The sequence below is a fragment of the Amblyomma maculatum genome, chromosome 4, assembly GCF_055883805.1.
Source record: "Amblyomma maculatum isolate TAMU_Amacu chromosome 4, ASM5588380v1, whole genome shotgun sequence".
In the NCBI taxonomy this organism is placed as follows: domain Eukaryota; kingdom Metazoa; phylum Arthropoda; class Arachnida; order Ixodida; family Ixodidae; genus Amblyomma; species Amblyomma maculatum.
The window spans coordinates 20,280,471-20,295,140 of NC_139347.1; the positions used below are offsets into that span (position 1 = coordinate 20,280,471).

Here is a 14,670-nt window from a genome sequence, read left to right on the forward strand (position 1 = left end):
TCCAAAGTGTTTGAAAAAATTTGCAATTATAAAAAGAAAACAAGATGTCTTAGATTTAGAAAACTGATCGAAGGCAATTTTTAGTATTCATATCAGCATTAGTTGGTAACAGTTCTTCATCCGAATATTTAAAACTGCGCAACGATAGGATGGATTCAAGGACATGGACGGTTTTCGATGGAGGCGAAAACCAAGGCGCCCGTGTGCTGTGCGATGTCAGTGCACGTTAAAGAACCCCAGGTGGTCGAAATTTCTGGAGTCCTCCCCTACGGCGTCCCTCATAGTCTGAGTCGCTTTGGTACGTTAAACCCCTCAAACCAAACCAAACCATTCTTTATGCAAACTTTAAAGAAGCGTCAGAAAACTAACTGAAAGGTGAGGCTCAATGAATGATTCCATGCCTTAGTCCAATAGTCAATAAGTGGTCCAAAACTTGCCCATGACGACGGGGGCATCACTATCCTTTCATTTACCTTTTTTTTTTTTTGCTTCTATGAACATACCAACTGGCAAAATAATTTAAACGTGGGGTTACTCATAATGAAGCTCTATTTACAACGTGATTCATGAGGACACCCTTAAATGAGGGGACCCTCATTTACGGCGCGTGAGGAAAGAATAGAACTTGTGGGCGTGTACATATAGATGAAAAAAAAAAAATTGATTACTAGAAGTTAGATTTCAAATTGCTTGAAATTCATTCACTTTAATTTGTAACCGTTCAAACTAATTTGCCAATATCAGAGGCGTGTTTGCAGGAAGCTGGGGGGCTAGCACGTTGGTGGCTTCTCCATCCAGGATGCAACATCGACTCCAGCAGGGCGTGGCGCGAACGGCATCATGATCTCATCCTCCTGAAAAAAAAAAAGATAAAAAATTTACTGTAAAACAAATCGTATTCTTTGATAGAGTTAAATGTAAATGAAGAGGAAACGTCACACACGTTACAGCCATTAATACTATGTCACCGGGAAAGAGGTATTCCAAACATGACGAGCATGGGAAGCAGCCAGCAATAAAGGGAGGTATGCCCCGCCGCGGTGGACCAGTGGTTGTTAGGGAGCTCGACTTCTGCGCTCAAGGATGCGGGATCGAATCCTAGCCTCAGCGGCCGTTTTTCGATGGAGACGAAAAGGAAGGCGGCAGTGTGCTGTGCGATGTCAGTGCACGTTAAGATCCCCAGGTGGTCAAAATTTCTGAAGCCCTCCACTACAGAGTCTCTGATAGCCCGAGTCGCTATGAGACGTTAAACTCCAGGAACCAAAACAAACCAAACCAAACCAAAGATTAATTTCAAGCGAAGGAATAGCAACCCGTTAAAGAGAGGGCGACAGCAACGCCAATGATTCGTTCGTCAGCGGTATAGACATGAACTCCGTGGTGACTCAGCGTCACCGGACTCTATATTGTCACTCCTAGTATTTGCCAACCGACAGCGCATTGACCGCCATGTCTTGCTCTACATGGAGCACGACAGCTTATCGCTGCCCGATACAGACTGCATTGCCGAAGCTAAGCGCTGGGCTAAGCAAACGGCATTTCAATACCACCTCCAGGTCTTTTCATGACCAGGTCGCGGGGTGCCACCATGTTGGACACAGGACTGCGTCCCACAGTTAAAAAAAAATAAATAAAGAAGACTGGTCGCTTCGAGGGTCATAAGAATTAAATTTTCGTTGAAGAATTAAATTTTCAATAAAGCTGCGAAGCATGCTCTCTCAAACTGAGGGTGCTGCAGTACTCGTGAATGACGTACCGTGTTGCACAGTGAAGCGGTGGTCGTTATCTGGGCAGCACATATCGAACATTGGGCAGCTCCACATCCTCGCCCTTCTCGTTCATGCACATCAGCTGAAACGAGAGCGCTCGCTTGTGCGCGGGAATACTCTTCTTGGACACGGTTTCCATCACCTTGCTCATCCTGCAAGAGGAAAAGGGAAACATCATGCACTTGGCGGTCAGCCTTTTCTTTTCATGTATAAACGGCATTTTATCTCCCGCGGCAGAATTCCCGGGTAAAAGTTTTAGTCTGGGTCCAGTGAGGTCAGCGCACAGTATGAGAGGTCTACGAGATATTAATAGATTAATAACCTATGTATGCGTGTTCCCTGAAGACAGAGAGCGAAAGAGGTGTGCAGTACAGCGGGTTGCCGTATTCAAACCCCGAAACACTGAAACACTGTACTGTGTACTGAAACACTGTAGAAACACCGACCGTGCGCAGGTGTATGTTGGTGCCCTTACTTGGCAACCTGAAAATGATCTCCGGAAACATACGAAACCTGCCAGATGCACGCTAAAACACGAAGCTTATAAGTGACAGCGTGACTTGTGTTGATAAACGCGATAACGACGGTTCTTCGGAGAGGTCATTGTCGGTGAACAGGACAAACCTGGAAACGTTTATAGCGTAACCTCTATTCTTCGCAATACAACTTACAAGGTTATTATGTCGCGCGTTTGACCATGAAAAGCTGGAGAAGAGGCGCGGTCAGTGACGTCACTTCACGTGACTCGCTGAGGAGTGACGCAGCTGCGGCGCTCTCTCGGAGGATGGCAGCTATGATACCACGGAACTGGGCGGGGGTTTATCAAATCATTCGCCGGCGCTTGGTTGCTCGGAGTCACCGTACAGGAGGTATGTGCCGGCCCGAGTGGGTCAACGCCTCAGCGCAGGCAATTGATGTATAGCCATGCTTAACAGTGCTTACGCTTGAATAAGTTAAACAAGGACAAACGTCGGCTATTTTTTCTCCTTTCAACGCTCCCCTGCCTATCCATGTAAAAGCTGCATGACTCATTCCCTTTCCTTCCACCTTTGACATTAAACGCGGGGATTGAGGTGGATGTGAAGGGTTAAGAGGGAAGATCCAGCCATAGAGTGGGCTAAGAAGTTGTCACAAGGAAGAGTTCTGCAAAAACGTATGCAGAACTCTTTCTTGTGACAACTTCTAAGCCCACTCTATGGCTGGATCTTCCCTCTTAACCCTTCACATCCACCTCAATCTCCGCGTTTAATGTCAAAGGTGGAAGGAAAGGGAATGAGTCATGCAGCTTTTACATGGATAGGCAGGGGAGCGTTGAAAGGAGAAAAAATAGCCGACAATGTTTTTGTTTGTTCAGTGTTTTGGTAGGACTGTGGGCACGAGGCTGTCGCCAGCCCTGCAGGAAGTTTGTTGATTTGGGCGGGCGATTTGAAATAATCGCCACATTTTTTTATTCGTAACATGTATAATGTTGTAACATGTATAAAACTGTCATTGAACGGTGAAAAGGCAGTCCCTGAGCCGGGCCCCATGCTTATAAAGACGACGCTTACGCTCGGACTGGTCCTAAAGCAATGATCGATGCAGGAAGTATAGTGCAGTGTTTCTATGTAATCATTTCTTGAGCTCAGATTAGTGTCTGTAAATATGGTTGCAAATATATCCTCTTTTTAATTTATATGAGTACGTCTCCTGTCAATTTCATCCACGCCGCGATGAAAATAAGGAGCAGTTGGAAACCTTCCTGAAGAAAACGTAACTTGGAACTCAGCGGTGGCAGTCTACATTTTCCAAACATTTTGAGATGACGAAAAAGTGGCTTTAAACAGTGCAAATGGTAGCTAGCTGCAAAAGAAAAATTCATAAATTTTAAAATCTTTCACCAAAACAACCTTTCGTGTTGTACGAGCTTCAAGCAGTAAGCCGCCATCGTCTACCCTGGCCTCGCTTTGTTTGCTATTTAAAATATCAACTCTGACCAGGACCGCAGTTTTTACTACTTTCATTGTATGACATGATCTACAAGAACAGGCGAATATCTGTCTACTGGCTATGGACAGGCCTCGTAGACTCTTAGAAACTGCACCATCAGCATGTACCATGGGCTGTCAAGGGAGCAGCTATAATCGCGGGCTTCGAGTACACCACATTGCGCTCCCTTCCGACAAATAAAGTCCATAAGCCGAACGCCGTAGCAACAAAGCCACTGTGGTGGGTACCCTCACGCTCGCTAAACAGCCCACGCTTATTAGAAAGCTGCAGTTAAGCAAAGGTAAATGATCGTTCGAGTAGCAATGCGTTCTTAACACAATGCGAGATGATGAACAGTGGAACGATGAGTAACAACGATTGCTGATAGTGTCGAGTAATGGCGTCGGTGTTCGGCGTAGATTGTTTAGATGTCGCGATTGAGCCCTTACCGGTTAGTGATTACCTTTACTAAGGTAGTCGCTAATAGAACCAGCAAAACAGACTTCAATCAAGCCAAATATCAAGCCGTTTTTCGGAAAGTGCACTCGACTATCGATCATATTCATACCATCAACTGGGTGATAGAAAAATGCTCGAAATATAACCAGCCCTTATACATAGCATTCATTGATTACGAAAAAGCATTTGACTCAGTAGAAACTTCGCCGGTCATGCAGGCATTACGAAATCAGGGTGTAGACGAGCCATATGTGAGAGTACTGGAATATGTCTATAGTGGGTGCACAGCAATGATAGTTCTACATAAAGAGAAAGTGACAAAATTCCAATAAACAAAGGTGTTAGGCAAGGAGACACAATCTCCCCAGTACTATTCACAGCTTGCTTATAGAAAGTATTCAGAGACTTGGAAGCAGTTAGGGATTAAGGCCGATAGAGAATACCTCAGTAATATGCCATTCGCTGATGATACTGACTTGTTAATTAAGTAACACAAGGGATGAACTGCACAGAATGATTGATGATCTAGACATGAATAGCAGAAAAGTAGGCTATAAAATCAATATGCACAAGACAAATGTAATGTTCAACAACCTCGGGAAAGAACAGCAGTTCACAATAGGTAGCGAAGTACTGGAAGTAGTAGGCGAATATGTTTAATTAGGACAGGTAGTAACCGCAGATCCGGACCATGTAAAGGAAATAACAAGAAGAATAAGATTGGGATGGAGCGAATTTGGCAAGCACTCGCAGATTATGACTGGCAGCTTACCGGCATTACTAATGTGTACAAATTTGTATCTTACCTGTACTCACCTATAATGCTGAAACGTGGAGGCTATCGGAAAGGGTTCTACTTAAGTTGAGGACAATGCAGATGATTATAGAACAAAAATGGTAGGTGTAGCGTTAAGAGATGGGAAGCGCGCAGATTGAGTCAGAGAAATAACTCTAGCTAATGACATTCCAGTGAAAATCAGAAGAAATAGGCATAGGCAGATCATGTAGTGCGGAGAGAGGATAACCAATGATGGTCTCTTAGGGCAATAAATTGGATTCCAAGGGAAGGAAAGCGTAACAGGGGGTGGCAGAAAGTTAGATGGGCGGATGAAGTTAAGAAGTTCTCATGGGTGAAGTGGATGCAGCTAGCATAGGACCGGGTTAATTGTAGGAATATGGGAGATGCCTTCGCCCTGCAGTGGGTATAGTTCGGCTGATGATGATTATGATGGTGGTGATGGTGGTGAGTCAGCCGGTTCTGGTCACTTGGAAAGAGATGCCGGGTTTATCTTTTCCTAGGTGAATTGGTTAGTCTACTGCAATCCTTCACCTCGTAGCGGCCAGCAAGGATGCGAGCCTTCATAGTAACAACATTTTGCACAGCGGGCCCAAGGCAACAAGCTGCGTTATGAAAATAAGTGAAGTTAAGGCTCCATTAATGCACTTGGTGACACCAAGTCACCATTGGCTCTCAATTCAAATTTCTGTAAACCATGACGCCTTTCATGTATACTTAATCGGTGGTTTTGGGAGCGGCTCCCACTATAGGCTGTCGACTTATGGAAAACAAAAGCTTAACTTCACGCAACCGAAAGCTGCTTTATTGCGAATATAAGATCCCTTATGAAGAAGCGCCTCGCTTGCTCTATAGCACAGGAGATGAAGACGGTAATGAGGAACGAAGACATGCACTGGCACTTACGGCATTCTGAATCGATCCGCGTAGTAGGTCGGAGGCAAGTAATTAGCGTAGAGCAAGACGACTCCTTCGGACAGCATGTAGATTTCAACTCCATGCCTCTCCTGCGCGAAGTAAGAGGCGTTTGGTTTGCAGCTGTGTAAAGTGCTGTAAACCTTTGACAATTTCTGACAAGTATCTCTAAATGAATAGCATGTATCAACACGTCATTGGATATTGTGACAAAACTCTACATGAGAGCAGCATTTAGGAACACTTTACCAGCATGGGCGCGAGGAAAACTGGCACCGCCAAATATTTGAAGCCTGGCGCCATGTTTTACGCGATAGCGTAAGGGTGCCATGTCGCTGAAAAGAAGGCGTCGCTGTCGTTGGCGTCTTCGGCCGTGCGCAAGAACTCCTGATTGGTCTACAAGGTCATTTTCATGATTTCATGGACACTCGACCTCATGCGGGAATTTGTAACACCCTACAAGGCTCGGCTTAAACGTGACGTCACACATTGAACGAAAGTGATAAAGCATAACATTTAATTGAACAGAAGGTCGCCGCCTGTCTCAAATAATTTATACATTTATAAAGTAATTGATTTCGCATAAAGACAATTTTAGAATTTTATGCTGGATTCGATCCCCCAAACCTTGGCTGGCCAAACAGACTTGCTACCGTCTACCGTACACCAATCAGCATTTGCGCTGGAGGTGGCCGGGCTCACTGTGCTTTAGTAACGGTAACGGCAATTCTAAAGGGGACATACTAAACCACTGGGCCTCCCACCTACGCTCTCGTTATCCTCTAGTACTTTCTCTCTCCCTTAAAAATGGTGAGGAGTTCCATCATTCCGTATTACCAGCATTTAATTACGCATGCTTCCCATGACAGGTGGTAATCAAGTTCATCAAAAAAGATACAGCTGAAGCAGTAGTAATAGTCGTCCTGGTCTTTGTTAGGGCGTGAGACTACAACCTTTCCAAGACAGTCGCTTAACAAACTGGGGTCACCAGGACGTCAGAAAATCAGATGGCAAAGCAAGAGCGATATTGATCAACAAGTAGAAATGAGACTGGCATTCGTATAATGTTTATGGGAAGACTGTAAGTGCAGCATTCGTATAATGTTTATGGGAAGACTGTAAGTGCAGCATATCCGCAATAATATAGTAAACTGCTCATTAACATCCATTCAAGAGCAACCAGTGTGCGCATCGCCAAAGTTAATTTGAGTTCCCGAGTTCTGCAAAAATAATGCTAACACGGAATGAAATCATTATTACTGGAAGCTTTCGGAAAAAGCTACTACCCTCGCTCTCGGTGCGCACGGTCACTGATTATTTTGGGTTTTGTGGTACTTTTTCGTTTGTGTTTCACGTGCGCTTAGCTTGAAATTGTAATTAAGCGCTTTATATTTTAGATGCCAATTCTTCGCTCTACGCCTCCCCGCGCACCTGCTACGTTTCAGCCATATTTTGTCTTCACATTTAGAGGACATTGAATAAAGGGTTGAAACATGACCGCAAATTATGTCCCGAGTCTATAATACTGCGCAGAAACATTTTCACCTACTTTCAAAACGCTACATACCGATTTAAAACACTTAGTACTTGACTGAATTTTATTGCAATAATTTGCGAATGACGTTTTACTTTGAAGCACCAAACGAATCTAAATGACATTTGATGCATAAAAGACAAATGGATTCGAATGACATTAAATCTTCCAGTGTTAACAAAGGGGTATATTACGGGTGGCCTGATAAACCTATGGCAGGATACAGCTTATAAAAAAAAATGGAAACTAAATTGGAAACAATGGGCTATGGTAAACGGCATGTGTACTGTTCGCTAAACACAAACGAAACCAGTTTTTTTTTTATATTTTTCTAGCCAGAGATATTGAAATTCTTGAACTTATAATTTGATTTGATGTTTAGCTTTTTATTTACATAGGCTACAAAGGAGAGCACAGCGCACTACTTTCTCTCAAAGAGCAAATGTGTGTAGAGGCTACTGCAAACTTGCGTTGGATCCGACTATAGCTGCGGTCGGAAGCCTCTGCCCACTGTGTCCATTGAGGGATTCTCTCCACGACGTTGTTACTCCATGCGCCCAACTCGAGCTTCATCCGCGCGTGCCAACACCACTCATCAGACAACTTGGGACGAAATATTCCAAGCCAACGGCAGCACCTTATACAACATTTCATTATCCTTATCGTTCGAAGGAAAGAACGGTGAGGTGGTGCATTGTTGCAACGCCACCAGTCATAAATACTATAGCTCGAGATGCACGGGTATGTGTTACTGTTGTTAGTAGCCATTAGTAATAATTGGGGGTGCAGCAGCTGCAACAGCAGCAGCAGCAGCAGTAGTAGTCTCACGCCATGCGGATAACAGCGCTGTACAATGGAGCAGTTAAAGGTGGAGAGTGGACGCAGAACTGCAATATGAAGCAGGCGTGCTTTCATTTGGTTTATAGGTTTCTTTAGCGTCCCAAGGCAACTCCGGCTGTGAAGGAAGCAGTGGCGGAGGGCTCCGGAAAAATTGCATTGCTTGGAGTTCTCTAAGGTGCACTGACATCGCATATAGCACACAGACGCTTTGCCTTTAGCCTCCATCCCAAACCTGCCGCATTGGCCGATATTCTACCCCGCGGCCAGAATTCGGTCAGGCGTCCCTGGGTACAGCAGTTGAACGCCCTAGCCACTGAACCACTGCGGCGGGGCGAACCAGGCGTATGTATATTGTGCAAAACGTCATCGCTGGCACTGCCCCTCGGCAGGAGCATGCGCTCCGGCCATCGCCGGCCAGCATATGGGCGAATGCAGGCAACCCTGACTGCTGTAGTCACAAAACGCGAACTTCACGTTAAAAGCTAGTGTTCAAAGACAACTCACCTTGAAGTAGTCAAGAAACTCTCTAAGGGTCATCTCCCCTTCGGCATTCTGCCCTTGAATTTCGAGGCAATCCCACAACGTGTACTCTGTGTCGCCGTACTGTTCAATGAAAAAAAAAAAAGTTGCTTAATCAAGATATACGTCGTACCACCATAATCATTTGCTTTTCGTTATGTCTAAAAAAAAACGAACAAATCTGCTGTATGTCCAGAATGCTGGGGAACACAACTGCGTATGTACATAGGAGAAACTCATCGCTAGCTAAAAATAATCAGTGCTCCGATTATACGACCATAGAAAAATGAACACGTCGTCAAGCGAGAGACGCGGTCTCTCACCTTCTTCTTAGCAGGCGCGATAGGTTCCGAGAAGCCAAAGAACGGCAACGCGAGGTTGACGAAGCCATTCTTGAACAGCTCCAACTTGTTGTGGCCTTGAACCAGCTGCACGCATGATTGAACACAGTCAGAGACAAAAGTTGCCGTATGTATTATCGATAATAGAGACGCGTATCGCTGTAATACACATCTCGTGACGAAATGACGATCAGATGCAAGCCGCTTAGAAGAGACTTCTGTTTTGTAAAAAAATCTGGGCCAATATGATTATCAGCAGATTTCAACAGCGGCGAAGACGGGCACTGCACTTTTGACAAGTTTTGTAATAGGGTAATCCAATTGGTTTAGGGGGATAGGGGAATAATGGGCACCAAAGCACATGCGCAGAATACTACGATGAAAGGGTGGATGGTGTAGCAAGGTGTGACTATAGTGCACCCTGTCCGCTCCGACCCTGTTCTATAGAGCTGCATATTAACGATTCATATTAAAATCACCGTCCTGCAGAAAATTCAGCGTTCGGCACTGTGAACGATAAATCACGGGTAATGGCTCTAGCAGGTGGTTGCAGGTGGTAGTGGTCGTCGATTTATCCGAAGTCACGAGACTCCATGCCGTGGCCGAATTGGAAGTGCTGGTAACATGAGCTTCGCCTTTGAGGTGAGAAGGTGAGGTCAAAATCCAGCCTTCCAGTTCATTTTCATGGATCCAAAATTACAAGCGCTACCGTTAGGCTATGTAGTCACTCTAAGTCTATGACGGGTGGTCTTACACGTAATGTGGTATTTTACAACTGCATGTTAGCGAGTAGGTTTGCGATAATGGAGGCACAGATAAATTGGAGATTAGGCGAGCAACACAGTGAATGAACGCGAAAGATGATCCGTACGGGCAGCCAGAAAATGGGAGCCATTAACTTTGCCGGGTCATATGCTCAAAGGCGGAGCTTAAATGTAACCCCCCCCCCCCCCCACTCCCTTTCCCTTTCCTCAGATTTTGAAATCAGCTATGTCGTCGCAAGGCACTGCACCATTCATAAATGTAGTGAGACCGCATCTTCCATGCCGTGGTGGGTTTTTTTTTTTTTTTTTCTGTGGGGTGTGATGGCCACCACGCTCGGTAATTGCAATTTAACATTAACTCCCATGTAGCTTCGGTTTTAGCAACAGAACAGCACCTGTGACGTCACAAGCGCGTCTAGGATCACATGAAGAATATGAAAACTTTACGGTTGTTTTTCTCTCTGGCTATACAGCTGAAAGCAACGCACCTTGTACAGCTCGAGACAGGCGAGGCCGGCCACGAGTGAAGTGGTTGTGGCGATGGCAGGAATGATCTTTCCCGCGATCAGCTTACTCTGAAGCCTATCGGCCGGGGCGATGTCGTAGTTTGTGGCTCGGAGGTTGGACGCCGCCGTGATGAAATCCATGTGGAAATTAGTGTCATCGTCCTTGTCGAACGCGAGGGTCATGAGTTTGATGTCCTGCAGCTGATCTTGAGGTGGCAGTTCCTTCAGCAGTTCGAGCAACCGCTGTTCATCTGTAAGGTACGACACACGCGGGAAGCATTGATAGGAAGGTGCGTGGAAGCTGCCAATGGCCTGGGTGGCCATATAGCACCTTAGATGTAAATCATTTTTTTTTTTTGAAACTGTACCGATAACCAAAAATGCACGGAGAAAGAACGGCTATACCACCTCCCAAGAGGTGCTAATAAATTAGCCTCTGGTCGCACTTTCTAGCATCTGCAGAAAAATTTGTCGTGCAGGTAGTAGTTGCTGTTGCATAAGTAATGAATAAAGCTCCGTCTACTCACATTGCCAGCGATTTGTTCCAATTGCAGAGGATGCAAGTTGCACGTTAAAGCAGCTTTGTACTGAATTTATAGACCATATAAGAAGATTCGTTGCTCAGTTAAAAGCATTACTCGGCTGCGGGATTAAGGAACACGGCAAAATCATTTTAAATGCTATGTGGTTGTCGCTTTCCCTCTAGAGTAGGCGTCTTAAAACCTTGCCTAGGGAGACGTGACTACCAGCCGCCGCCTTAGCACAGCACTGACGGCAGACACAGCAGAAGTTAGCGCGGCATTGACTGGTATGCATAACTTTTATTGAAACTGGTGGTAAACCGCTGTGGCGTGTGCGTGAGTGTGTGTATGTGCTCAGGGATCAAGTTCGATTCCTCTGAGTTGGTGCTGCCACCTCAAGGTCAAGAGCAGTTTTAATGAATACTGTTCTTGTGCGAGTTTTTTCCCGGACGCCATCAGCTCAGACATTCCCACAGGGTCGTCAGCTGATCAATGCAAACATTTTCACGTGGTGGTAACACTATTCAGGCAGCAAAACGATCAGGTATTCCGAAAGAATCCAGATACCAAACGCCATCCCGTAACGCAGCTCATAAAGAAGTATCCATATAGAGCTGATCTTAAACTACTTGGGAAGAAGCAAAATTCAACTACGGACGTGAAACATTCCCAATCCCACTCTGCATCCTGAGCTATTTACCTCTTAACGTATGAAACGAATGCTTTCAGCGTACTCCCGCCGGGTTGACGCAGTGGTTAGGGCGCTCGACTACTTTGCCCAAGGATACGGGATCGAATCGCGGCCTCGGCAGCCGCTTTTCGATGGAGGCGAAAATCAAGGCGCCCGGGTATTGTGATATGTCAGTGCACGTTGAAGAACCCCTGGTGGTCTAAAATTCCGGAGTCCTCCACTTCGGCGTCTCTCATAGCCTGAGTCAGTACTTTAAACCCCATAAACCAAACGACGCGGGATTGAATCCCGGCCTCGACGGTCGCTTTTCGATGGAGGCAAAAAGCAAGGCGCCAGTGTGCTGTGCGATGTCAGTGCACGTTAAAGAACCCCAGGTGGTCGAAGTTTCCGGAGTCCTCCACTACGGCGTCTCATAGCCTGGATCGCCTTGGGACGTTAAACCCCACAAACCAAACCAAACCAAAACCATAAACCAAACTAAACCAAGGCCTAGCTTTCAGCGTACAGGCACACCAATTATAAGGATAAGTAAGGCAAGGAGACACAATCTCCCCAGTACTATTCACAGCTTGCTTAGAGGAAGTATTCAGAGACTTAGAATGGGAGCATTAGCGATAAGGGTAGATGGAGAATACCTCAGTAATCTGCGATTTGCAGATGACATTGCGCTGCTAAGCAACTCGGGGGATGAACTGCAAATAATGATTGATGACCTAGACAGGAAAAGTAGAAAAGTAGGCTTGAAAATCAATATGCAGAAGACTAAGGTAATGTTCAACAGCCTCGGGAAGGAACAGCAGTTTACATTAGGTAGCGCAATACTGGAAGTAGTAGGCGAATATGTCTACTTAGGACAGGTAGTAACCGCAGATCCGCACCATGAAAAGGAAACAACAAGAAGAATAAGATTGGGATGGAGCGCATTAGGCAAGCACTCGCAGATTATGACTAGCAGCAGCTGACCGGTATCGCTCAAGAGGAAAGTATACAACAGTTGCATTTTACCTGTACTCACCTATGGGGCTGAAACGTGGAGGCAAACCGAGAGAGTTCTACTTAAGTTGAGGACAACCCAGAGGGCTATGGAACGAAAAATGGTAGGGGTAACATTAAGAGATAGGAAGCGTGCAGAGTGGGTCAGAAAAATAACTCAAGTTACCGACATTCTAGTGGAAATTAAGAAGAAGAAATGGGCATGCATGGCAGGACATGTAGTGGTAAGAAAGGATAACCGATGGTCGCTTAGGGTAACAAACTGGATTCCAAAGGAAGGAAAGCGTAGCAGGGGACGGCAGAAAGTTAGGTGGGCGGATGAGGTTAAGAAGTTCGCAGGGGTCAAGTGGATGCAGCTAGCACAAAACCGGGCTAAGTGGAGAAATATGGGAGAGGCCTTCGCCTGCAGGGGGTATAGTCGTCAGGCTGCTGCTGCTGCTGCTGCTGCTGCTGCTGCTGCTGCTGCTGCTGCTGCTGCTGCTGCTGCTGCTGCTGCTGCTGCTGCTGCTGCTGCTGCTGCTGCTGCTGCTGCTGCTGCTGCTGCTGCTGCTGCTGCTGCTGCTGCTGCTGCTGCTGCTGCTGCTGCTGCTGCTGCTGCTGCTGCTGCTGCTGCTGCTGCTGCTGCTGCTGCTGCTGCTGCTGCTGCTGCTGCTGCTGCTGCTGCTGCTGCTGCTGCTGCTGCTGCTGCTGCTGCTGCTGCTGCTGCTGCTGCTGCTGCTGCTGCTGCTGCTGCTGCTGCTGCTGCTGCTGCTGCTGCTGCTGCTGCTGCTGCTGCTGCTGCTGCTGCTGCTGCTGCTGCTGCTGCTGCTGCTGCTGCTGCTGCTGCTGCTGCTGCTGCTGCTGCTGCTGCTGCTGCTGCTGCTGCTGCTGCTGCTGCTGCTGCTGCTGCTGCTGCTGCTGCTGCTGCTGCTGCTGCTGCTGCTGCTGCTGCTGCTGCTGCTGCTGCTGCTGCTGCTGCTGCTGCTGCTGCTGCTGCTGCTGCTGCTGCTGCTGCTGCTGCTGCTGCTGCTGCTGCTGCTGCTGCTGCTGCTGCTGCTGCTGCTGCTGCTGCTGCTGCTGCTGCTGCTGCTGCTGCTGCTGCTGCTGCTGCTGCTGCTGCTGCTGCTGCTGCTGCTGCTGCTGCTGCTGCTGCTGCTGCTGCTGCTGCTGCTGCTGCTGCTGCTGCTGCTGCTGCTGCTGCTGCTGCTGCTGCTGCTGCTGCTGCTGCTGCTGCTGCTGCTGCTGCTGCTGCTGCTGCTGCTGCTGCTGCTGCTGCTGCTGCTGCTGCTGCTGCTGCTGCTGCTGCTGCTGCTGCTGCTGCTGCTGCTGCTGCTGCTGCTGCTGCTGCTGCTGCTGCTGCTGCTGCTGCTGCTGCTGCTGCTGCTGCTGCTGCTGCTGCTGCTGCTGCTGCTGCTGCTGCTGCTGCTGCTGCTGCTGCTGCTGCTGCTGCTGCTGCTGCTGCTGCTGCTGCTGCTGCTGCTGCTGCTGCTGCTGCTGCTGCTGCTGCTGCTGCTGCTGCTGCTGCTGCTGCTGCTGCTGCTGCTGCTGCTGCTGCTGCTGCTGCTGCTGCTGCTGCTGCTGCTGCTGCTGCTGCTGCTGCTGCTGCTGCTGCTGCTGCTGCTGCTGCTGCTGCTGCTGCTGCTGCTGCTGCTGCTGCTGCTGCTGCTGCTGCTGCTGCTGCTGCTGCTGCTGCTGCTGCTGCTGCTGCTGCTGCTGCTGCTGCTGCTGCTGCTGCTGCTGCTGCTGCTGCTGCTGCTGCTGCTGCTGCTGCTGCTGCTGCTGCTGCTGCTGCTGCTGCTGCTGCTGCTGCTGCTGCTGCTGCTGCTGCTGCTGCTGCTGCTGCTGCTGCTGCTGCTGCTGCTGCTGCTGCTGCTGCTGCTGCTGCTGCTGCTGCTGCTGCTGCTGCTGCTGCTGCTGCTGCTGCTGCTGCTGCTGCTGCTGCTGCTGCTGCTGCTGCTGCTGCTGCTGCTGCTGCTGCTGCTGCTGCTGCTGCTGCTGCTGCTGCTGCTGCTGCTGCTGCTGCTGCTGCTGCTGCTGCTGCTGCTGCTGCTGCTGCTGCTGCTGCTGCTGCTGCT

General features: G+C 47.9%; 1 protein-coding gene across 1 annotated transcript in view; it reads right to left on the minus strand.

Moving 5' to 3' along the window:
* Nucleotides 1-1,782: 1,782 nt before the first annotated feature.
* LOC146190459 (ubiquitin-like modifier-activating enzyme 1) overlaps nt 1,783-14,670 on the minus strand; it is a 48,036-nt gene continuing 35,148 nt past the window's right edge. Inside the window, 5 exon segments of the mRNA XM_084600164.1 lie at nt 1,783-1,921; nt 5,899-5,999; nt 8,786-8,884; nt 9,124-9,228; nt 10,394-10,712. Of these exon segments, the coding sequence (XP_084456290.1) occupies nt 1,783-1,921; nt 5,899-5,999; nt 8,786-8,884; nt 9,124-9,228; nt 10,394-10,712 (763 nt within the window).